Source organism: Phoca vitulina, unplaced genomic scaffold (assembly GCF_004348235.1).
Source record: "Phoca vitulina isolate PV1807 unplaced genomic scaffold, GSC_HSeal_1.0 scaffold9, whole genome shotgun sequence".
Taxonomy (NCBI): Eukaryota; Metazoa; Chordata; class Mammalia; order Carnivora; family Phocidae; genus Phoca; species Phoca vitulina.
Window position 1 is genome coordinate 50,216,191 of NW_022589712.1, and position 25,630 is coordinate 50,241,820.

The 25,630-nt window shown below is 45.0% G+C and overlaps 1 protein-coding gene across 2 annotated transcripts; it reads left to right on the forward strand.

Moving 5' to 3' along the window:
- Window positions 1-394: 394 nt before the first annotated feature.
- DDO (D-aspartate oxidase) lies at window positions 395-24,587 on the forward strand. 2 transcript variants are annotated; one of them, XM_032408076.1, is made up of 5 exons: window positions 395-498; window positions 2,549-2,724; window positions 5,610-5,718; window positions 9,979-10,155; window positions 22,566-24,587. In XM_032408076.1, exons 2-5 carry the CDS (start codon window positions 2,553-2,555, stop codon window positions 23,131-23,133), a joined length of 1,026 nt encoding a protein of 341 aa, XP_032263967.1. In that variant the 5' UTR covers window positions 395-498; window positions 2,549-2,552; the 3' UTR covers window positions 23,134-24,587. The 2 variants fall into 2 exon arrangements, with proteins under 2 accessions (XP_032263967.1, XP_032263968.1); XM_032408077.1 differs by lacking the exons at window positions 2,549-2,724; window positions 5,610-5,718 and having other exon boundaries at window positions 396-498.
- Window positions 24,588-25,630: the final 1,043 nt, after the last annotated feature.

Consider the following 25,630-nt stretch of genomic DNA (forward strand, 5'->3'; position numbering starts at 1 on the left):
AGTGATCCACAACACTATTCTGCCCTCACCCTACCCCCACTCCTGCCCCAACCCGCTGACCCAGAAGAGACAAATGAGGAAACCAGTGTGGCTTCTGGCCAGAACTTGCTGGAAATTGGACAGATTCACCTGTTATTTACCATGCCTACAAATCAGTTGGAGAAGTCCCAGACTGGTGGCAAGATGGAGAGGTTTGTAAACTAGAAAGAGAAGAGCTGCTGAGGGTGGACCAGCTCCCAGGGGTTCGGCAGAGCCACAGTTCCACGGAGCTTACAAAATGAAGTTAATCCCTCCTTTCTCCAGGGAACTAAGTTACAGAGACACGGGGGTATGGGCCAATGGAGAGGAAGATTAGAGGAAATGTCCTCAATAAACTCCCCAATGGGAAGCAGTTTTATTTTCCCTCTGTCTCAGGGCACCTGACCAAGCGCTCACTGGGAAAACAAGTGTTGAAGCCAGAGCCTTCTGTGGGTTCCAAGACCGCTTTCTCAGAGACAGGTACTTGAATCCTTCTGTTTGCAGCTCAGGGGTCATTCTGTACGTACTCTGGGGGTTTGGGGCTGTCTTAATGGGATCAGGTGACTGTGATTCACAAGTCACTGGGCCAGGATGCACCCACCTTGCTGGCTCCCTTTTCTCCTCCCTGGCAGCTGGCTGTTCTCAGCCACAGATTGCTTTCCCTCTCAACTTAATTTATTAGAGCTATTTTGAGAAAGTTGCTGGGCAGGGGAGCCTGTGAAATAGGAAAGCCAGCAAGGGGATATGTGGGTGCCTTCTTCCTCCAGGGGACATGAGCGGGGCTATGCTCTTCCAGCTTGCCCCCACCCCTCCACTGGTCTCTCCCTGGCCCCAGACCCTTCCCTCTGTCCTGGCAATCCTGTTCCTTCTCAGCTAGCCAGCCCACTGGGGAGGAAGCAGATTAACTAACAGCTGAGGAAATGCATATACTGCTTGAGACATAGAAATAACACACATTAAACCTCATTGGAGGACTTTAAATTATCATGGAGCCAGAGACTGTCAGAGCTGGAAGAAACCACTGACAGGGTGCCTGGGTGGCTCAGTTGTTTAAGCGACTGCCTTCAGCTCAGGTCATGATCCTGGAGTCCCGGGATCGAGTCCCGCATCGGGCTCCCTGCTCGGCGGAGAGTCTGCTTCTCCCTCTGATTCTACCCCCTCTCATGCTCTCTCTCTATCATTATCTCTCTCAATAAATAAATAAAAATCTTTAAAAAAAAAAAAGAAAGAAACCACTGACAGCTGAGCTCTGCCATGTTTGCCCCGCTCACAGAAGAACTGCCCAACAACGGCCTCCAGGGGAAAGGTGAATTTTATGGGCAGGTAGCCATGATCTGCAGGAGGCACATTTATAGGCTGGCTTAGCCCAGTGAGCTCACCTGGTACTAGAACGTTGATAAAGATGACATTGGCCAACTGGAATAAGTGCATTTTCTCTCTCTGGAGTTTCAGCCTGAGACCCACAGAGAGAGTTAGAGAGTGGGAACAGAAGTGGAAAGACAAGCAGGAAAGCAACAGTAGTTGGGGAAGCTGACAGCTGAGCGAGGCTCAGCAGGCCCCTGCTGCTCAGTGGTGAGGAGGAGGGAGGGTGTCGGGCCTTCATCAACCCTGTAGTTCCCAGGCTGGGTGCCAGTCTCAGGCTTCTGGATGTCCGCCTCCTGCATTTCCATACCGACTCTCAGAAGGAGCTGCATTTGTGAGATAACCTCCGTGGGTCTTTCTTATTTCCAACCCAAAGGAGCTAATAAAGAATTCACATGGCCTGGCTTGCAGATGAGGGAGTTGAGGCTAGCAGGACATGGGGTGCCCCGCCCCCCCCACCCCCCACACCCCCCAGCCGTTACTGAATCAGTACCTGAGTCCGCACGAAGGAATCCAGGTTCAAGCACGGCGGTTAGGGGGCGGGGGGATGAGGGGTGTGGGGTGGGAAAGCAGTGACAGAGGCAGGGGAGAGGAGAGGAGAGTTGGTTTCCAGTTAGAGGGGCAGGAGAGGGGAATGCAGGGTTCAGTTGTTCAAACTTTTTGTCTCATCGTTATAACTAAAAACCAGTTTGTAAACAATAAGAGCTGAGTTCCAAATTTGCCCCACGGGTCGTATCCTTTCAGTGGCCGCTCCTAGGAGGTTTCTGGGAGAAGAGATGGCATCTCTTGTCCACCTTGCAGACTTCACCAAGCTTCCCAGGCTATGCCCACAGGAAACGTGGTTTAAGAAGGGACAGAATGAGTAGAAATCCCCCCCCCCCCCCACCGCCCTATGCAAACGCATTTACCTGTAGTGTCCTTTAAAGGCAACTTCAGGCTGGTTTTGTGTAATGTCTAAAACTCCATTGAGACCTTGTTGTTCAATACCCCAACATTTAGCAGAAAGAGAGCTTACAGGGGGCTCTCTTTATCCCATGAGAAATGCTGATGGGAAAGACCTCATTTTGAGAAGCTGTGGACCTAAGGGAAGAGTCCTCAGGGCCAGGCTTTGTACTGGATGGAAGAGCCCTTAAACAAGGTTTATAGCTCACACTATCTCTCCTCCCAGGCCCATGGATCCAGTACGGATCGCAGTTGTGGGGGCAGGCGTGGTGGGGCTCTCTACCGCCATGTGCGTTTCCAAACTGGTCCCGGGATGCTCCATTACGGTCATTTCAGACAAGTTCACTCCTGATACCACAAGCGATGTGGCAGCCGGCATGCTTATTCCTCATGTCTATGCAGGTAAGAGAGGGATTGTAGCTCCTCTGTCAGATATGACAGACGTTCTGTGGACAAGGAAAGCTGGATATGCATGTCCCTGTAATGCTGTTTTAACCTCTTCCTGGTTCATCTGTTAGGAAAGGCTCAGTTACACTGCAGGACAAACACAACCTCCAAACCTTAGCAGCTTAAAAGACAAAGGTTCGTTTCTGGCTCGAACCACAGGTCAACTGAGCAGCAGCAAGGGCTCTGCTCATCACCTGGGACCTAAGTGGCTGGGTAGCTGCTGTCCTGGATGTCATCAGTACCTGTGCCTGGGGGGAGACAGCTCTGGGGGAGGGGGTCTCACCCTAGCAGTTAAAGGCTCTGGCCAGGAAGCAACTTTCGTCACTTCTGATGACAGGTCGTTGGCCAGCACTAGTCCCCTGCTCCCACCCCTCTGATGGGGGCCAGGAAGTCCACTTCTCTAAGGCTCCCAGAAGGCAGCCAGCCAGAAGTATTTGGTGAAGAGCACTCATGACAACCACAACTGGTAATTCTAAGGCTTTCCACCAATACCAATCATAACCACCAGCTCAGAAATTACTTGTAATGGGACTAACACTATCCTCACTTCTAAGCCAGTATACAATCAGTCATATGTATTCAGGCTTAAAGATGCATTGATTTTTTTAAAAACATGTTTACACACCCTTTCCATTCTGTATTCTTCACATGAAATAGAAGGAGGAGGGAAACGGCATTAAATAAAAACCAAAATCATTTTGCAGCCAATGAGGTTTATACTCACTGTCTCCACTTCCTCATTTCTACTCTTCCCCCCCCCCTTTAATTTTAGCTTTTACTTTTTTTTATTTTTTTAAATCAGAGTTACATGTGCACAGGAAATAAGCTCAGGAACTTGGTGTGTTTGCAGAATGCAAGTTCACACTTTCTGGACACCTTTCTTGTGACCAGAGTTCTTGTGTCCATTGTCCAGGAGCCCCTTGGCTGACACCAGCCCTGGGTGAGTGGTCAGAAGGCTGCGTGAGAGTCATGGAATCATCTGTGAAGGAGGCTCATCTAAGAGTCCATGCAGGCCATCGAGGCCTGAGCTCACCCTTCAGCTAGGTGGTTGGGGCCCCTAGATCAGAGAGTGCTTCTCTCTGGTGTTCCAGATAAGGACTTCAGTCTTCTCTTTGCGCTTCTTTCAGACCAACCCCAGTGATAACAGTGATATCTTCTGTGCTCGTAAGTGTCAGTACCATATGGGGACCACACCTGTCCTACAGGGTCGCTGGGGGATTAAAAGGTAATACACATAAAACAGTTAGAACAGTGCCTGGTAAGTGCTGTAGCAGCAATCGCGGTTATTACCATTACTCCAGCTACAGTTTTCTCTTAGCAGCACTTGAACATGAATTAGATCACCAGGCTGGCTTGTGCTATCTACTGCTGAATTGGAATTGTCCATTCTTTGGGGATGACTCCTACAGCATGTGAGTGGCAGCCACTATTTTGTTGTTAAGGTTTGAAATGGGAACAGAGGGATGCGTTTCAATACAGCCCCAGACACTGGCTTAGATCACTGGGGTATAATTCACGTGAGGTCTAATTTAGCTCTTTTTTGCAGCTTATTATTCCTTCCTTATTTCTAAGCCAGCGGCCCAGTCTGCAGTTTTGGAAGACAGTGGTGAGTTCACACAGGCACGTGTTTAACGATGACAGCACAGATCCACCATTAAAGAAATATTTATTGGCAGTCTTGTTATAAGTTGTTATAAAACCCTGCTACTGAAATGCCCTCATTGACCTGGGGACTCTGGGGAGCAGGCTGTCTCCAGAGGCCTTTTCATCTCTACCATGAACTCTAGGGACATCTCTCCAGGCAGAGCTTACCCAGCATCTTCTCTGCCTCAATTCCTTCGCCTCCTCTGTGGCTCCCCGTGCATAGCACCCCTCAGGATTATTGTTCCCCAGTCCCTAGCCTGACCCTCGATTCTCCCTCATGACCTTTCCCTACGGATCAGATGGCCAAATTCTTCACCCCATTTGGATTTGTTGGCGCCTCCTGATTATGCTCGCTCTCTGTGCCTGCACTAAACACTACTATTTTGGGGCTTCAACCATTACCCTTATTTCCTCTCTGATAGGATCTGGGTCCAACCTCTTGTGTTCTGGCAGGGATGCCCGGCTGACAGGGAGCACTGATTCACAGGACTCTGCCAGAGACGTGGTGCCTAGTGTGGTCCCTACGTGCTCTAGTGACCCGGGGAATGCTACCCTAAGCTATTGCATGAGTCCATGGAGTGGAGGGGGATGGAGGCAATGGCAGTCTTGCATGGGGCTGCAGCAAGTCCTTCCTGAGGAGCTCAGCTCCACAATGCCAACCTTGTCTTGTCTCCTTGTATCAGAGGGTAAGGAACCTGGGCTTCCTATTGATGTATGGTCTGTTCTAGGTCTGGTTGCCCTGGGCCCCACAGATCTTCCCTTGTTACCCACCCTGTTTTCAGGCCCCAGGAAAGAGGTTCTAGGTTCTTTCTTCTATCGTCTCAACTGTGGGGCCGACTGGATATACCTCCCTCGGCCTGAACTAACTTCTGCTCAGATTGGCTATGGACCTGTCAAGGTCTGGAATATTATCTAGTGCCAAAGACCACCTTCCAGATGGTTCATATATCAGATTTTGTCCTGATTGGCCAATTTACCCTCTGATGATTAATCTTTACATGAACAGAAGTCAACAGCATATGTCAACATTCAAAACTCTGGTTGCTGATGGATTCTCCACCGCGACATAGTACCTTATCTAAATGTTCCTTCCTGCCTCTTTATTTTCTCCCAGTTTCTAGGAAGGGGCTTGTCTGAAGCATAGTTATCATCGCCACTTTTTTTCTGTTCTGCTTTGCTTTCCCCCGTGGTTACAGACACACCCATTCCCAAGCAGAAGCAGTGGTTTAGAGAGACCTTTGATCACCTATTTGCAATTGCCAGTTCTGCAGAAGCTGAAGATGCTGGTGTTCATCTGGTATCTGGGTAAGAGAGGAAATCTGAAGTTATTTTAGAATTTAGAATGATTTTAATGGACTTTAGAATTCAACATGGGAACTATTGTTGAGCATCTGCTGTGAGCGGAGTGCTGAGCTAGATGTGAGAGGATTTTGAAGATTTTAGGCTTTACTCCAAAGACCTCAAGAAAGACAAGTTATTAGTATATTAATTATATATATTAGTATATATAGTATCAGACTTCTAAAAAAAGATTTTATTTATTTATTTTGAGAGAGAAAGCGAGTGTGCAGGGGGAGGGACGGAAGCAGAGGGAGAGAGAGAATCCAAGTAGACTCCACGCTGAGCACAGAGCTGAATGCCAGGCCCGATCCCAAGACCCTGAGATCATGACCTGAGCCAAAATCAAGAGTCGGTCGCCTAACCGACTGAGCCACCCAGGCATCCTTATAGTATTAGACTTTTAAACAGCCATTACAGTTTCTCATCACAAATACTATTTTGAGTTTCCTCAGGGATTATGCAGTGATTTACAAATATGGCTAAAAAAACTGATAGCAGGTAAACACCGAGCTTGGACTATGTGCGGATCATGTGGCTGATGGAAAGCCAACAGGTGTGATATTGGAGAATGAGATGTTCCAAAAAAGGAAACGTTGTAGGTAACTAAAGTTACCTTTTGAAGTGCCATTTAGGAACCATATTTTTTTGTTATTAATATGATTATTATAAAAGTTAAAGTTTTGTTTACATTTTTTTCTTAAGTGTAGACATACAAGGATATACAGTCGTGTAACTATGCTTTAAAGTTATTGGGATTAGTACCACTTTGTATGATTATTACATCAGCTGGGTACACGGTATATTTTTTATGTTATTTTCAATTTTTAGGGATTACTCTTTTAAAAATTTTTTTAAATTAACATATAATGTAGTATTTGTTTCAGGGGTACAGGTCTGTGATTCATCAGTCTTACATAATTCACAGCGCTCACCATAGCACATATCCTCCCCAATGTCCATCACCCAGCCACTCCAACCCTCCCACCCCCTTCCACTCTAGCAACCCTCAGTTTGTTTCCTGAGATTAAGAGTCTCTTATGGTTTGTCTCCCTCTCTGGTTTTGTCTTGTTTCACTTTTCCCTCCCTTCCGCTATGATCCTCTGCCTTGTTTGTCCAATTCCACATATCAGTGAGATCATGTGATACTTGTCTTTTCTGATTGACTTATTTCGCTTAGCATAATACCCTCTAGTTAGGAACCATATTTTTGAAATGGTTAGGACATTTCTATTTGATTCTTTTTTTTTTTTTTTTTTAGAGAGAGAGCAAGAGTGTGGGAGCAAAGTGGGGGCTTGGGGAGGGGCAGAGAGAGAGGGAGAGAGAGAAAATCTTAAGCAACCTCCACACCCAGCATGGAGCTGGATGCAGGACTTGATCTCATGACCCTGAGATCATGACCTGAGCTGAAACCAAGAGTTGGACACTTAACCGACTGAGCCACCCAGGTGCCCCTCTATTTGATTCTTAATATCTGATTTCAGGAGACATGCATAATTAAATGAAAGAGTTAAAAAAATCCTGTTCGGCATTTCTAGTGCAGACTAGCATTTAGAATATGACAATATCTTTCTATAGCTTCTTTAAAAGAGATCACTAATCATTCTGTCACTTTTATGTCTTTAATTTATGACATAACACATATGTCATCTGTGATAGCCTATGTGATAACACAGTAATGCCCCACAGCTTTCTGAAGAACAGAGGGATGCTTGCTTTTTACTAAGTTCTCAAAACCACTGCATCGTTTGTACTGTTTAGAAAAACCTGTCCTCTCTCCTCCTTTGCTCAGGCTGTCCGCTGACATTTTCTGCTAGTGAACACATCTGCATCAGGCACATTTCTACCTTTTTCCTCTTCTTGCCCCGCTCACCATCACTAAAGGTGTTGACGTCACTAATTTCCCACAGTCAACACAAGTAACAACTTTCACTTCTTTTCTACCTTCTGAAGATGAATTGATACTCTAACTCCAAATCCAGCTGATGAGTCACATAGAAAAATTGTTCTCCTTGATTTATGGCCACAATTTGTTTTTGTCCAAAACCAATGTGACCATATCTAACTCACAAACTTTGTCTCTAAGTAATTTTTGAAAATAGTTGTGTCTAAAATTCAAATGTCCTTTCAAGACTAAGATTTTGCCACCATCGAGGATATTAAAAGGAATATACTTCAAGCTGGTCTAAAAGAGAGTAATTTATTTCTTTCACATGAGTGATTCTTGTCCCACTTGCTTCCACAAAAAAAAAAAAAAAAGAGAGAGAGATTTGAATCAGTCAAGTGAAGACAGGGGCAAAAATGTCCTTGAGCATCTTCGGCCTTATTCATCTGTTCATCTATGCATTTCTTCAAAACAATTTATTCAGCATTCACCAGTATCAGGTACTCACTTAGGTATTAGAGATATGATAAGGAACCATTTAGTATACATTGCTTAGCATATAGTAAACGCTCAATAAATATATGTTGAGTTAGTTTTTGAGAAAAAAAGACACAGTCCTGCCCTCATATAGCTTATGGTCCGTAGGGAATGCCCTAAATCTAACTAGTTGCAAATAAGACCTGAGTTATCAACGGAAGAGAGTACAGGGTACTATGGAAGTATATCATTGGAGAATAAACTTGCTCTGGGAAGTTTGAGAAGCTACCTGGAACAAAGTGATGTTTCAGCAGAGACCATCCGGATGAGTGTAGGTTAGTCTGGTGACATTGTAGAAGTGAAGGAGACAGAGACAGGGTCAGGGACACAAGGGGCGGCATTCCAGGTAGAGGGAACCGCATACGCGTAGACCTGAGTCTAGGGCGACTGTGGTGTGTTGGAGGGAATGAAAAACATCCAGGGTAATGGGAAGCCATTGAGATTTTACACATTGAAGTAACTGATCATGTTTACATGTCAAAAATATCCTGCCTGTAGTGTGGAGAACAGATGTGTGGAGAGAGAGAGATGGTGGTACAACCGATTAGGTGTTGATTGTGGGGACAGAGAGTAGATGGATTTGAGAAGTTGATGAGACTTGAGACTTGACAGTTGATGGCATGTGGGATGGGGAGAGAGAGAAAGTCAACATAGGTCTGGGTCTGGTTGTGGAGCTCAGGAGAGAAAAGAGGGCTTGAGGCGTAGCTCCCTGAGTGTTTGGCCTGTAGACAATGATGAAGATAGAGAAGGGGCAATCTAGCCCAGGGAGAGTGTGCAGAATGAGACCGCAAGAAGGCCCAGCGTGGAGCTCTGCAGCAAACAGCATTCATACCTTCCCCAGGGGCCCCTTTGAATGAATTCCTTAGAGATATATAAATTCTGGTGTGTGAACGACCACATCATGAGCAACTATGTACAGCACTCAAGTGAATTTCCTTGCTATTTTAGAGCAGCCATGATTTACAACACTTATTCCTATTGATGAAAACAGCCCAAGAGTTGCAAATCCAAACACATGCTTAGCAGTTATTAGTAGTGCTATTACCGGCTTGTTAACAACCAGTATCATTCCAGCCTCATCCACCCTGGCCATGCTGCTGGCCTAACGGTCACTGAGCTCCTCCTGACAGCTCAGCTTCTCTTACTGACAGCGTGAGGGGATGACCCACAACTTAACTCAGAATTCGCACTCTGCCTCCTCTACACCCACCATGGCTCACTCCAATTTAGACATTTTGTTTGGAATCGAGGGCAACCTTTAAGCTTCTGATGGATGCTTACAACTTACGTAAAATGTTCTACAAGACACCAAAACCTTTCCTCAAAAATGCATAATCATAAGTCAATAAAAAAAGTCTGAGAGATAGCTTTTTAGAAAAAAAACCCGTTAAATCCAATTTTTAAAACACAACTTTTAAATGTCTTATTCCCCTCAATCATGAACATTTCAAACTTAGCTGCTGAATTATCTGAACCCAAGAGAATGGAAGAGTAGATCTTTTTCTTTTTATGTGTATGGGAATTGTGTTTTTATTTTTATTTATTTATTTTTAAAGATTTTATTTATTTATTTGGGAGAGAGCACAAGAGGGGGAGAGGGGGAGAGGGAGAAACAGACTCCCCACTGAGCAGGGAGCCTGATGCGGGGCTCAATCCCAGGACTCTGGGATCATGACCTTAGCCAACTGAACCACCCAGGCGCCCCAGGAAGTGTGTTTTTAAAATGCTTTAGAGAATGTCATGTGGGGTTCACAGGTAATGTATTTCACAAAATTTCAGGAAATTTTTCCACTTATGTATTTGAGTTGGCAGATATTTCGAAGTGTTCCTACGGAAGAAGTGCCATTCTGGGCTGATGTGGTTCTGGGGTTTCGGAAGATGACGGAGGCTGAACTGAAGAAATTCCCCCAGCATGTGTTCGGTCATGCTTTCACAACTCTGAAATGTGAAAGCCCTACTTACCTCCCATGGTTGGAGAAGAGGTCAGTTGAAATGGCTCCTCGCTGCTTCCTTTATCTGCCATAGCCATAAATAACTTCATAGCTCCTCATAAAATAGATATGGAAAATTCCCTGTGGTCCCTCAGAGCTCATCTGCAGTGTGTCCTGTTGCTCCCAATGACCAGGGCTGTGTCAAACAATCTGAAGACAGTGTTTGTGTCACAAGCAGTAAGTGACACCACACCGATAGGAACACATCCATCTTCTTCCAGTGCATGATGCATGGTTCTTTTTCATGCTGCGTGATTTGGTCCCCCGCCCACCAGTAAGTAAAACCCACTCACTGACACAGTATCTTAGATTTCCTCATTTGTAAAATGGAGACATTTGGAGAGTATGCTTCCAGCTATCAAATTATATGATTTGCTCCAGTTCTTTAGATGGAGAATCTTAAGCTTATTATAAATATTTTTGAAATTTTTTTTCATTAGTGATAGAGAAAATAGCTTCCTTATTTTCTTTGTTATAATTAAGACCTCTAAACCTGAGAGGTCATATCTTATCTAGATTAGGTAATTGCTTCCTCACCAAGTTCAGTCCAAAATACCTTGAACTTGCATTTTGGCCTGGTTTTCGGGATTTCCTGATTCCACCTAGTTAGGAAACACATCAAGAGCATCTTTATTTGAGACACATCAATAAATCTCTCTTTAGTCTAGAAATTGTAAGTGTATTGAGGGTTGTGAAACATTGGCCTTTTCAATCCCCAAATCTTTATATTTGGTAGATAAAGAGGGACAAGGTGAATTATTGTGTAAACGTTGGAAAAGTGACTCAGGATAGGAGTGGCAACGATGATCCGGTCCCAGGTGTGGGCCATAGAATGATTGAGTCCTACAATTCACTAATCCCACGATTCTGTGTTCAACATCTATGTCTGAACCTGGCACTGTGTTAGAAGCTGGTCAAAAAAAAAAGGATAAAATATGATCACTTTTCTTAAGGAATTCCGAGTCTGACAGGGGTGATGGTGTGCATGTGTATGTGTGTGCACGTGTGTGTTTATACGTGTTAATTAACAATTACAGTAACTCGCATAGTAAGGGGTATACAGATTTTGAGGGTGGATTGGGAGCACAGACGAGGGAGCCTAAGTCTGTTGGGCTCATGTCAGGAGTATCACAATACATCTTTGTAGCTTTATAAGAGCTCTTCTCACTTTTACCTATTAGCAATTTATACGGGACATTTTCCTTTTGTAAGTTCCAGTTTTCGTTAGACCCACCCTTTCATGCCTTGTTCACTGGGCCTTAAACCATGTTTGCATGCTAAATTTGACCCTGTAGATATCAGCTGATAAATGAACATTTTGAGCCATCCTGTGATGAAGTTGCCCATCGGCCAACAGTCAAGTTTCAGCAGCATCACGATCTTTCCCTCTGTAGTACATTTTCCTTGTAGTACAAAAATGACTGGAAATAGGAAATTGGAAGTGCTAATGCTAGTGATTTGAGATGGAGGTATCACATACTTTATCTTAATTAAATTCAGATAAAGGGAAATTATTAGGCATGCCACAAGGGGCCGAGCTTTACTGTCATTATTGTACTATGTACCATTTTGTTTGATTATGATAAAAAATGGAAGAACATGTATAAAATGTCGAGTCTAAAAAGTGAGGTGTCATTAGAGGGGTTTATAACTTGGGGGAAAGTTTCATTATTACCCCCACATCTATTGTTTGGCTCCTTTGTCTTGGACTTTTTTCTCCATGTTCAGGAAGGTCTATAGAAAACCTGGCTGGATCCCTGTGGTCTTCAGCAGATCAGGCAGAAGCAGGGAAGGGAGACTCCTGCAGAGTGTTTGTCCCCATCACAGAGACTGGCAAAGGCTGGCTTCTCTGTGTGGAAATGGCAGGGGGTCAGGGATGGTAATGGACACAGAGATAAGGGAAGTGGATGAATTCGTATAACCCTTTACAGATTCCTAATAGTTTCTTTGTCATTTTCACTCTCTCATATATAAAAATGCAGATACATATATATACATTTTTTCCCAGAGCCATTTAAGAGTATGTTGCAGACATGATGCCCCATGATTTCTAAATATTGCCATGTATATTTTCTAGGAACAAGGATATCCTTTTACCTAAACAGAGTACTATGATAAAAATCTAGATATTTATATTGATACTGGAATCTATGGACCTCATTCATATGTTGCCCCCAAAAGGACTCAGTAAGGTCCTTTGTATAGAGACACTTGGTCCCCGATCCAATCCATGGTCACACATTACATTTAGTTATCATGACTCTTCAGTCTGTAGTCTGTCTTTGTCTCTTATGACCTTTATAACTTTGAAAAGTACAGACCAATTGCTTTGTAGAAGGTCTCTCACGTGGGGTTTGTCAGAGATTTCCTCATGATCAAATTAAGGTTATATGTTTTTGGTGGAACCCCACAGAAAGAATGTTGGCTCCTTAGCATGTCATATTAGGAGGCACGTCGTGTTGGTTTGTCCCCTTCTGGTGACGTTAACTTGGATCACCTGGCCTGCCAGTTATCTCCAATGTGAATTTACTACATTTTCCCTTTGTAATTACTAAATGCTTTGTCAAGGTACAGCTTGAAGTTGTGTAAAAACCCTGCTCCTCATCAAACTTTCGCCTACTGGCTTTAGCTCTCATTCATGATTCTTGATTCAATCATTACTATAATATTTGCCAAGTGATAATTTCGGTTTTTTAGAGATTTTATTTATTTACTTGAGGGGGTAGGGACTAGAGGGGAGAACAAGGGGGTGTGGAGAGGAAAGGGGAAAGAATCTCAAGCAGGCTCCCCCAATGCAGGGCTTGATCTCACAACACCTCACTTGAGCCGAAGCCCAAGAGTGAGAGGCTTAACGGACTGAGCCACCCAGGTGCCCTTCCAAGTGATAATTTCTAACTCCTTCCACATTTAGTTTGTTTTCTCCTATAAGGAAAAACTTTTTCCCCCTATATTTATTCAGTTATTTATTTATGTCAGTATGGAATCGGGGATTCCTATTTTATTCAATGAATTATAATCTATTAGTCTTATTATTTATTTTGATGTTCAGATTGCCTAAGATTTGGCCAGTGGGAGCCCCTTCAAGCTGCTCTTGTGTCTTTTTGACATTTCTGCATCTCTAGCACTTTCTTACTTTTGGGCACAACAGCATTCCGCACACTCCCATTTTGAGAAGAAAAACATTTTCTTTTCATGAATATTTCCTTCTGTCTTTTCCTTGAAACAAATCTGATGCAATGCTACATTTTAAATTTATATATTCAATGCAGAAATAAACTGCCTTTACTCTGTCTCCCTTCTACTTCTCTTTGTGCCCTGAAGTTTCCTTCTGTTGTGATTTTGGAGTGTAGAGAACACACCCAACATCAGACCCTCCTCTACCTCATTCAGCCTGGGACAAGAATACATACAAGAGCCCATATGGGTATGTGTAAATATTTCCAAGTTCCAAATCAAGCTAACAGACCATTAAATAAAATATCATTTATCCCTTTACTTTAACAACTATGATGTGCAACCACATTTAGCAATCTTGGATTCTCAGGAGTGCTGCACAGTAACGTGGTGGCAGGGGACTCTAGGTGCACGCCATGAGACACCCTAGTCCATACGCCCAAGCTCTGTTCAGACTTCGCCCCAATAGCTGTCCTTTGGCCACCCCTTGGGCAAGGATGCACACAGTGGCATGGTCTGCCCCTCAGAGGAAGACAGTGCAGGCCCTGGAAGTGGGGAGAAAATATGGGGATCGTGGGTTCCCAGCTCACTGGGACTGGAAGTGAAGGAGGAGGGCTCTCCCTGGGTGCATCCCTTGGCCCCACATACTCATTTCTCATGCACAGCTGGAGAAGGGCCAGAGTGGGGTCCTCTAAGTGGCCCAGTGGAAGGGAGGTACAGCTCAGATTAGCCAGGGTAAGTTCTAAGTCCTAGAAGTAGTCTTGAGCTTATGGTAATCACGTGTGTGTGTGCACGTGCATGTAGTTTCTCCTAATTTTTCAATGAAGTATTGGATATAAAGTCTAGACAGAAAACTTAATCAGAAGATCTTCCTGGAAGAGAGGGTGCATTGCTTTCATTTTGCTTTAAGAGATAAACAGTGGATAAGGTCCTTGGAAGATGGGGAGTTTTGTGGGGCAGAGGAAGGATGAGGGCCCGGGGCACCTGAACAGGTGGCATTGCTATGGGAGAGGCCGGAGGCAGGGAAGCCAGCATCACCCCCAGTGCATGCGTCCCTTCTCTGAGGAGTCTTCCTAAGCTTCCCAGTTTGCTGGGGCTGCCCTGGGCAGGGGGAAGCATCCCCCTGGGTGGGGGAGGGGCACCCCCGGGCTGACAGTGAGTGAGGGCCAGTCCCCAGCATGGCCGCCATCCCAGCTGCCCTCCCACTCTGGCTGAGAATAAATGTATTGGCTCTGGGGGCCACCCTCAACCACTTTCACACGGAAACAAATATTTTTTTTTTTTTTTTTATTTTATTTTTTTTTATTTATTTGACAGAGAGAGACACAGCGAGAGAGGGAACACAGGCAGGGAGAGTGGGAGCGGGAGAAGCAGGCCTCCCGCAGAGCAGGGAGCCCGATGCGGGGCTCGATCCCAGGACCCCGGGATCATGACCTGAGCCGAAGGCAGACGCCCAACGACTGAGCCACCCAGGCGCCCCAATACACGGAAACAAATATTATGTGGACGATTTGTTCTTCGTGCTTCTAAAGTATCACCTTCTGGAAAACAGGCCCCATATTTCTGTAATGACCTTCTTTTCAGGCCTAATCTCTAACTGTGGGATGAAGACCTGGGAAAAATCCTGCTACCGTCTCATTAGTTGGAAGCCTGCTGTCAGCATTTCACTCAACTTAAAATAACCTGGAGTCCAGGGGTACTTTGTCCAGTGGGAGCCACCTCCTGAGAGCAGTGCCATTGGCCTGATGACCAGTCAGCTAGGGTTCGTGCCTGGGAGCACGCTGCTTCCCGTCGGGTTTTAGGCGACAGAGTCAAGGAGAAGAGGCCTGAGGGGCTGCTCTTGTCCCCCCTAGCGTCCTGGGGAGGTCTTCGTCAGTCCATATGTTGGATACACACATCCACCACGACAGTAGGCCGGGGTGTGGGTGCCTCAGACAGACAGTACACACACCCTTGTCCCACCAACCCCCCATTCTATCCTTTCAGCACTGTCTTGGGTCCCTGATACCTTCCTCTTCCTCCTGTGCACCCCCCTCCCCAAAGCGAGACCTGCGCAGATAGCACACAGGGCCTCTCTCTGTGGAGATCAGCTGTCCTCTCTTCCCTCAGGGCCTGACATCTGGCCAGAAAGCCAACGTGGGGGAGGAAGAGAGCCACGTGTCCCCTTTCCTCCTGAGGCAGGCTTTGTAGGGCAGGGACTCCTCCATCCCCAAGGCAAGCCTTTCAGGCAAGGATTTCAAGCCAAGTGAGAGGCAGGGTGGCATTGTGGTGAGGGGGTGGGACCCCTGGGCCTCACTCTGTGGGCTGCCACCTGCTCTTCTCCACCAGGGCAAACCCCGCTGGGAAGCCAATCACTGCTTGTTCCTCACACCCAGGGTCTGTTGTGCGCCCTCCTACACCCCTTCTACACAATGGGAGCGTTCAGCCTACAGTGTTCTGACTCAAAAACGGGCTTTTCACTCAGCAAGCAGCACAAAAATGTCTCCGACATAAGCTCCAGCCTTCTGAAATAATATAAACTTTCAGGAAAGACCAAAAAAAAAAAAAAATGTTTTTAACCAAAATTGAGATCTTCAGCTTTTTTCAAAGAACAGAAGGGATCGTCTCCCTCTCAAAAAGAGAAACGATGCCCAATAATATCCAGAACAAACAAAAGAACAAAAACCCCTCAGAGGTTTAATCAGCCATGCAGATCATGTTTTATATCCTCAGCCAGTGGAGTCATATTCTGCTGCTTTTTACTTGCCCCGTCCAGGAAATGAATCACAGAGGCAGTAAGTCAACCGAGCCTGTCTCTTTGCCAGACATCCTACCTAAATAAATCATCCCGGCTGGATCAGGATCGTCCTGCCTGTGACAACATCCGGAAAGCTGGGTGCCTCATTTCTGTGCTGGGGGACCCTGTAACTTAGGTGCATTGCTTTCTTTCAGGAGGCCATGCTTTATACTGTGGCCCTGGTGAGGCGGGCGCTGACCACAGCACTGACCACACTGAACTGCTCTCTCGGTACTTCCTTCCCCCTGGTATAACAAGGCCTCACAGTTACTTTCCCTGTCTCCCATCTCCTGTAGCTTCTGTCCTCCCACTTGGCCTGACTCACAGCAGTGCCTCTGGGAAAAAACTCATGTGGCTCCCCCAGGAGTTGGACAGAAATATGGATTGTACACCAGGAACGTGACAGATGGGCCCTGCCTTATAGATGTCCAGCTTCTGCTTCCCCAGCACCAGCACGCACCTTGGCCCTGGAGCCCAACTGTCCTTTTCCAGGCCTCTAGGTATTTCTGCCTCCTCCCAGCACCTGTCGCCTCTGACCAGGGGAGCTGTGGACAAATGATGGTCCCAGATGCAAGCCTAATGTGAGCACCCATTTTCTGCCTGGCTTTGCAAGGCTAAAGTGGGAGGGTACCAGCCGGGCAGGTGCAGAATGATGGTGTTTGGTTTTTCTGATGGTGGCAACAAGGTTAGCGCGGAGTAGATGGAGGCTGTGTGTGACGTGGGAGCCTTAGGGGTTTCCCCTGGGGCGTCAGTAACTGCCCAAAGGCAGCGCAACAGGTGACTTGTTCCCTGAAGCCCCACCCCCTGGTCTGACTCAGGGTGCCCGGCTGCTCCCCCCCCAGGACTACCCTGCCCATAGAAACCCTGAGCCTCGTCCACACAAGGGACCAGAGGCCGCTGCACCCCTGAATGGAACATACAAGTCTTGGAGTGGTCAGAGCAGGGATGGATATTCTGAGAAGTGGGAAATAGAAAGCAGTTGATTTTATTAGAATATGCATTGCAACGAAATGAGTGAGGAATATGGCCATCAGATGAGATCATGTGGTCAGGTCAATATTAGACTATATATAAAACACAAGAAATCCCATGTATTCTTCACCCAGATTCCCCAAATCCTAAACTTACCATATTTGCTTTATCCTTTTCCCTCTAAATATATGCCTTTTTTTCTGAACCATTTGAGAGAAAACTGCAGATGTGTTGCCACTTTCAGTATCCCAAATACTGCATATGTATTTCTTAAACTCAAGGCCATTTTCTTATATAACCAAGGTCAACTAAGCAGAATGAGGGCATTAAATTAACATGGGTACATTTCTGAAATCTACAGACCTTATTCAGATTTTGCCAATTGTCCCAATAATATATATTACAGCAAAAGAAAATCTAAGATCATATACCATATGTTGCAAAAATATATATTTATCATATATACTTACATATATGTGTATATATGTGTATATATGTGTGTGTGTATATATATGCTATATATATTCATTAGAAGCAAGTGACTAGGTTCAGCCAACATTCAAAGGGAGGGGAATTAGGCTTCAGCCTTAAAGGGTTCAAAGAATTTGTGGATATATCTTGAAAACATCACCATTGACCCTCTGAGTACAAACTGTTTACATTCCTACCATATGCAAAATATGCATATATATATAAGCATATATATGTATATTTAAAATCTAACTATTATAAGTTATTTTAGGTAGAGCTACACTAAGTGTCACTATGAAGGAACGGTGGACTTTTTCTTTTTTCCTCTATTTTATTCCTTATTATATGATGTAGTCTTTTGTTTGTTTCAAGTTTTTTAATTAATTAATTAATTAATTTTAAGCTTTTATTTATTTATTTGTTAGAGAGAGAGAGAGAGCACAAGCAGGGGGAGCTGCAGGCAGAGGGAGAAGCAGGCTCCCTGATCAGCAGGCTCCCTGATCTACAGGCCACCCAGGCGTCCCTCAAGTTTTTATTTAAATTCTAGTTAGTTAACATGTAGTATAATATTGGTTTCAGGAGTAGAATTTAGTGATTCGTCACTTATGTGCAACACTCGGTGCTCATCACAACAAGTGCCTTCCTTAATACCCATCACCCATCTATCTCATCCCCCCTCCCACCTCCCCTCCAGCAACCCTCAGTTTGTTCTCTAGAGTTAATAGTCTCTTATGGTTTGCCTCCCTCCCTTTTTCCCCCTTCCCCTGTGTTCATCGGTTTTGTTTCTTAAATTCCACATATGAGTGAAAGCATATGGTATTGTCTTTCTCTGAGTGACGTATTTCACTTAGCATAATACCCTCTAGTTCTATCCACGTCATTGCAAATAGCAAGATTTCATTCTTTTTTATGGCTGAGTAAGAGTCCTTTGTGTGTGTGTGTGTGTGTGTGTGTGTACACACAGTACCTCTTCTTTATCTATTCATCAGTTGATGGACATTTGGGCTCTTTCCGTAGTTTGGCTCTTCTTGATAATGCTGCTATAAACTTTGGGGTGCATGTAGCCCTTCGAATTAGTATATTTGTATCCTTTGGATAAATACCTATCCAAAGGTATTGCTGGCTCGTAGAATAGTTCTATTTTTAACTTTTTGAGGAAACAGTGGACTTCTATGAATCTGTGTGCATAGTACTATTTGCCAAGTGAGCTTTTAAATTAGGTTTCCTTTTAATCTCATTTTCAAATAGACTGGACACAGTTAATTTTTTGATCACTGTTATTAAGGTGTCATGCTTCAGGCTTGAAGCAAAGATTAATTTTTTTAATTGACTATGTCTAATAACGCATACAAAAGACATCACAAAATGCTTCCCAAAGCCAGCCCTACCCACCCCCCCAGGTTCTTGGCCACTGTCCTCTCCCAGCCTCCTTGCATCTCTCTACATCTCTAGCAATGGCTTCCTAACTCTTCACTCTTTCTCTCATCAGTGGCTCAAAAACTCAATGCTGTTTTCCTCATTCCAACGCACTTGAAACTATAGCAGCAGTGGGGAGAATTGTCCTCTTTCCAGCTCTGACACCTGGGGTTCCACTGCTCAGGCCTGACTCTCACCAATTCTCTTCAAATCAGTCCCCTCAGGCTCTGGTCCTCAGGCTCTGGCCCTCGCCCCCTAACAAGCAAGTTCTAGCCAGTGTGAGGAGTCAACTGGGGAACAGACACCATGTCATCCCCTCTTCTCTCTACCCTCCTTGGTGGGCACCAATTTTCCAAAAGCAATCTGGTTTGCAGAGAAGCATCCTGGCCTTCATGCAGACAGTCATGTACCCTCTCACCCCAAAGTCATCTTGGATCCTTAGAAGAGAGTTTTTACTTTGTATTTGTATAATCCACAGACCTATTTGGATCATCTTCCCAGAATAAAGGTACAAGCTTTAAAATATTACCAAAGGAGTGTCAAAATGTCTGTATTTGGCCAGATGAAAGTGCTTTAACATTTTAAATGACAAAAATGATGTTTTCCCCCAGTTTCTACTCATTAGGCTCCCCAAACAATTTTGGGTCTAAGTCGCAGCAGGTGAATTCCAGGCATACATGGCTTCCAGGGCAGTATCTTGGCTCTGCTGTACCCCTTGTTCTGTCCCTGCTGGGCTGCACCCCACATCCTGCCCTGACCTCCCACTCCCAGTTCCTCCCTCCTGAGCCCAGAGGCCCAGCGCTGCGGTCAAAGCAGCCTCATCCCTCGTACTAGAGCTCACAGGGCCCTGTGTTCCCCCCGTGTCCCCTTTCCCCCAGTGGGTCTCCACACTGAACCCCCACCTCCCTATTTCTTTCTTTTCTTTTTACTCTTTTTTTAAAAAGATTTTATTTATTTATTTGGCAGAAAGAGAGAGAGAGTGCACAAGTAGGGGGAGTGGCAGGCAGAGGGAGAGGGAGAAGCAGGCACCCCACTGGGCAGGGAGCCTGATGTGGGGCTTGATCCCAGGACCCTGGGATCGTGACCTGAGCCGAAGGCAGACACCCAACGGACTGAGCCACCCAGGAGCCCCACTCACCTCCCTATTTCATGCTACACAGGATTCCTCTCTTACATGGCTTAGGCTGAGGCAGGTGATGGGAGGTGGGGTGCAGGGATGCCTCTAGTCCTATGAGAAGAGAGAGGATGAGGGGACTCCCCTTTGCTTCTGGGATGTGGGGTGTATGTGTGTGTGTGTGTGTGTGTGTGTGTGTAAAGAAGTGCTTAGTGGAGTCCCATCCCTCTCAGGGCCATACCTGCTCAATTTCCTTCTTGCTGAACCCCCCCCCCCCCACACACACACACTTTATGCTTCAGGCTGACATGGTCCTGCAGAGGGCTGACATTTAGGCTTGGTGAAAATGGGCACCCTTGGGTTTTAGCGTGATGACCAGGAGACATTGGTCTGGTGCTATTAGTGAGCACAACTTCTTGAGTCCCCCGTCTCCGCATTTCCTCATGGGAGGTTGGGACAAGACATTCCCCCTATCTAGAATGAGGTCTTGCTCAGTTGCAGGAAACCCTACGGGGAAAGTCTCCAAGCTTATACCCCCAACCATGTCATTCAAAACCCCCAGAATAAAATAACTACCTTGTATGGTTGTAAGAGTGCTTGGTCACCCAACATACAGCTTCCAGGTATGGTTTCCTCCTACACCCTGGTGCCCCCTGATGCATTGCCCGTGGGATAACAAGAGTGACTGGGCATCACCATGTGGTTGTATCGCAACAGTACAAGGATGATGGGTCCCTGGCACATTCAGTAAGTTCCCTCCTGGGGTCAAGGCCAGGGAGGCACTCAGCACCGAAAGCCTGCAGGGGCCTTCCAATCACTATGATAATTTCAGAAGTCTCCAGGTAGAGAGTGGACTTTCATTAGTAGCAACCAGAGGGGGACCCTTGAAATGGAAGAGAAGGACATTTGCATTTGTTGAATTTATACATAATATTTATAAAAACCCTGTGGACTCAACATTCTTATTCTTAGGTGATAGTTGAGGAAACAAGTTCAGTTCGGTCAAGTCCCCAGGCTGGTAAAATTCCTTTATTTCTCTGAATTAGGAAAATAATTCTGAGTTTTAATTAGAATAGTTGGAACACAGAGCACAACGGTTAACTACCAACATGTGGAATCCACAATCTATTAAAAGTAAAACCAAGATAATGTTCAAATAATAATCAATGTAAAACATTTTTTGAAGTCCAAACGTCATTCTATTAAACCACTGAATGTAAGTGATAGATGCGTGTGGGGAGCAGGCAGACTCCTTTTGGATTTTATAGTAGCATAACAACTATACCTTTTCCCACACCACTCCCCCCATTAAAAAAAATACTGAGGAACTACAATGTGTTATGTGCTGTGTCGAACTTTTTCCAGATGCTGTCTCATTTCATTTTCACAAGGAGCCTATGAAGTCAGTACTGATATCTCCAAATTATGGATGGAGGATTAAAGTTCACAGAAATTAAATAACTTGACCAAGGTCTTCTGATTGGTAAAAGGGAGAGCCCTCCTAAACTCTTTTTCAAAAGTCTTTTCTTTACATTCACTATTTTAAGGAATATTAACACACTGCAATATGTTGGTCAGCATCACCACAAAATTCATCGGTGAATGTATTAAAACTAATGCTGTTGAACTGTACACCTAAAAACGGTTAAGAGAGTGAATTTTATGTTCTGTGTATTTTACCACAATTAAAAAAAAAAAAAAAGATTTACAGGACCTAGATAAGCCATTTCCGTTAAAAAAAAATTTTATTTATTTATTTATTTTTGAGAGAAAGCCCACGTGCACGAGAAAGAGCGAGAAAGAGGCAAAGGGAGAGGGAGAGAAGCAGACTCCCCGCCAAGCAGGGAACCCAACCATGCAGGGCTTGATCCCAGGACCCCGAGATCATGACCCCAGGGGAAACCAGGAGTCCCACGCCCAATCTACTGAGCCACCCAGGTGCCCCAAGCCATTTCTTTTTGTTATGGATATACTTGGTCCAAAATGTCATTATCAACCACAGCTGTCAGTCCATCAGCTGCTAACATTCCTGTGGTAGACATAAAGTGGGGGGGTGTGATCCCTGTTCCAAACATCTAGTTAGGGAGACCAGAATAAAGCAAAGAAACATGCAAGAGTTAACAATATGAAACAAAATGCCTAAGGCTGCAAATTTAGGCGCTAAATAAATGGCATAAAAAGAAAGGCTAGGGGATTTAAAATACGGATTGATTTAGTATTCATTTAGCAGCTAGTATGATATAGGAACTTTATAAAACATGAAAAGGACAAGACATTTCTTTTGTTTTGGATTTTTGAAACAGGTTTTCATTTAGCTTCCAGTTTAGGAATCCCCAGTATCCAAGGATGCGAGGCAGTCGGTGGCTAGAATTTGGCCTGCTTGGGCCCTGGATGCGGTGGCCTTGCCCGTCATTTCCCGTGAGGGCTTGAGCAGGAAGCTGCTGAGGTTCACCTAATGGTCTCTCTCGTTCTTCCCAGGTTAAAAGGAAGTGGGGTCCTGATACTCACCCGACGAATAGGAGACCTGTGGGAGCTTCATCCATCCTTCGACATCGTGGTCAACTGCTCAGGCCTTGGAAGCAGACAGCTTGCAGGAGACTCGAAGATTTTCCCCGTGCGGGGCCAAGTGCTCAGAGTTCAGGCTCCCTGGGTGAAGCATTTTATCCGAGATGGGAGTGGGCTGACATATATTTATCCCGGCATATCCAACGTAATCCTGGGTGGAACAAGGCAAAAAGGAGACTGGAATCTGTCCCCAGATGCAGAAATTAGCAGAGATATTTTTTCCCGTTGTTGTGCTCTTGAGCCCTCCCTCCATGGAGCCTGCGACATCAGGGAGAAGGTGGGCTTAAGGCCCTTCCGGCCAGGCTTGCGGCTGCAGACGGAGCTCCTAGCCCAGGACGGTAGGAGGCTGCCCGTGGTGCACCACTATGGCCACGGGAGTGGGGGCATCTCTGTGCATTGGGGCACTGCTCTGGAGGCCGCCAGCCTGGTAGGCGAGTGTGTCCGAGCCCTCAGGACCCCCACTTCCAAGTCAAAGCTGTAGGTGACATGAAGTGACAGCAGATGGCCCCGGAGACTATTGATCAAAATACAATCTAAGCACCAGAACTGATTCCAATAACTTTTCCATTGCATGAAAGTTTAATTAGATATATCTTTGTTTTCAAAATTAGAAATGATGCAATATGAATCCTTAGTAGCCTTAGGACTGGTACTAACCTAATCTCGTACCAGTGTAGAACTAGGCTTAAGTCTACTACTAATGACATAGGGCATAAAACTCTATTTTTGTTAAAAATACTTGTTATAGAATAAGATTTCTCTTAGATCCAGTGTTCAAAGCTCTGTGCTTATTTACAAGGATGCTGGAAACTGTAGGGATTTTGACTTCTTTTGGCTAATAAGTCCACTGCAAGAGATAATGTATGGAAAACACTTAACTCACTGTCAGTTGCAGAGATGCCCATGATGTTTGTGGGTTGCATTCAAGTGAGCATTATAATCCCTCTAAATAAAATACACGGCAATCATGCAACACAGGCTTATTACATTTAATAGAAGACAAAGCATGGTTCCTCCTAGTACTTGTGGCAACCACTTCCTCCCCTCAGCTGGTCATGATGGTTAGAAGACAGGGATGAAGTTACCTATGAACATGGCATCAACTCAATAGCTGTCTGGAGTCAGTCACCTAAGGGTGGTACTTTCCCTTACCACAAATGACTGAGCACTCGCTTGTTGTGTGGTTGACTTTGCCTAAGCATTTCTGAGGATTGAGTAGCAGGGGCAGCCAAAGAGCTAATTTGCTGATTAGGATGGAACAATCATTCTGAATGAAATATATCCAAAGAGTTTTCTGCAAGTTGTAAAAAACAAAAAACAAAAAACAAAAACTACCGGGAAGGAGGGGAAATGTGTCATGATAAAATAAGTTTGGGAATTGCTGAAATAAATTAGTCTAACCTGGTTTCTTGACTCAGGTCTGCTCAGAGTTAATCTGTTCATATATATTGTGAATGCTCAGGAGGGTTTTGGCTTTAGTGAATGGTAAAGGAGGTGCTATTCACTAAGGTAAGGACGCTTTGGAGAAATAGATGTAATTTTAATTTTAATTTTAATTTTGGCAGGAGATGGCTGGTGTTTAGTGATAGTAAGTTCTATTTTGGACATCCCGGGGTTGTGGGGGGGAGGTGAGGTTGGCAAAGAGAAGGTGGGAAAGAGAAAGCCCCCAGCATAGCGCCATTTTACTGTTTTGTTCACTGAGCTTTTGCATATGATTTCTTTTTAAAGAGAACATTCGGCTGGAAGAGGGAGTGAGGGAGAGAGACAGAGAGAGAAAACCAGTGTACTAGATGATCTTAATCTTCCCTTGTAGTGTTAAAAATCCTCCAGTGTGCTTCTTCCCCATCGGTTCCCACCAGGGGGTGGTATTGTATCAAATTCAGATAAATTGGGAACTCTGAAAATTGAGAAATGACTAGAAATAAAAAAATGGATACCAGCTGTGTGGAGTGACTGTGTGATTCTTTTCAGGTTTTGGAGTTTATATGCCACGAACGTAATTGTTCTGTGTAAAGTATTTGAGAAACATGCAAACTTAGGCTGACCACACATGTACGTGCGTGTACTCATTGCATTCTGTGAGAAATACTAAGTCATGATAAAATGGCATTTTAAAGAGAGGGAATAAAACATTTAATGGTTAAAATGAAGATCCAGACGCCCGCTCAAAGTAGGTATGGTTCAGTTGTGTTTACGATGGTTTGAAGTGTACTCGTTTGCGCCTTATGCCCATGGTTTAGATCCTGCAGCGTTTCCATTTCGGGTACGCAGGCTCACACTCCGTGCTGCTGTCTATTTGCTACTTTAGGTCAGTCTGCTTTTATTTTTCTAGTCCAACTGAAAGACTGAAAGATTGAAGGCTTCTTGATCATGGCTCCATGCCCTGATTCCATGTTCACTAATTGTTAAATATTTGCTCCCCGTGTCTCTTAAAAGTTTATTCATTTTGATCAGCAGCTGCCAACCTGGGCTGCACGCTAGAATCAACTAGAATCACCTGGGAAGTTTTGAAAAAATACCGATTTCCAGCCTGCTGTATTAACTTAGAATCTTTGGCGGGTGGTGTGGGACCCCTGCATCAGTATTTGCTCAGACCTGCCCACAGGGTTCTAACCTACAGCTGCGGGCAGCTGAGCACTACGGAGCACTCTCCCCTCCTCTCCTCCTAGGACTCCAGAGCTCCCATAAGCACGACCCCTCCCTTCCTCCTTCGTCATCTTGCCGCATGGGGTTAGGAGGGATGTGCTCTCGTAAGTGGTGTGTAGGCACTTCTGGGCAAGGCGGCCTATGGAATTGGCTCTCTCCCCAAGTGGCTCCCTAGAAATGCTGGGAATTACCTTGCTGGCTCTGGGTCAGCTGCCTAGACTCAGCAGTCTTTTTCTGAAAGATGAGAAACTGAACAAACGGATGATGGCCAGACCATATATAAACATAGAACTCTGACCCCCAGCCTGCAGCAACCAGCTCAGGAAACCAAC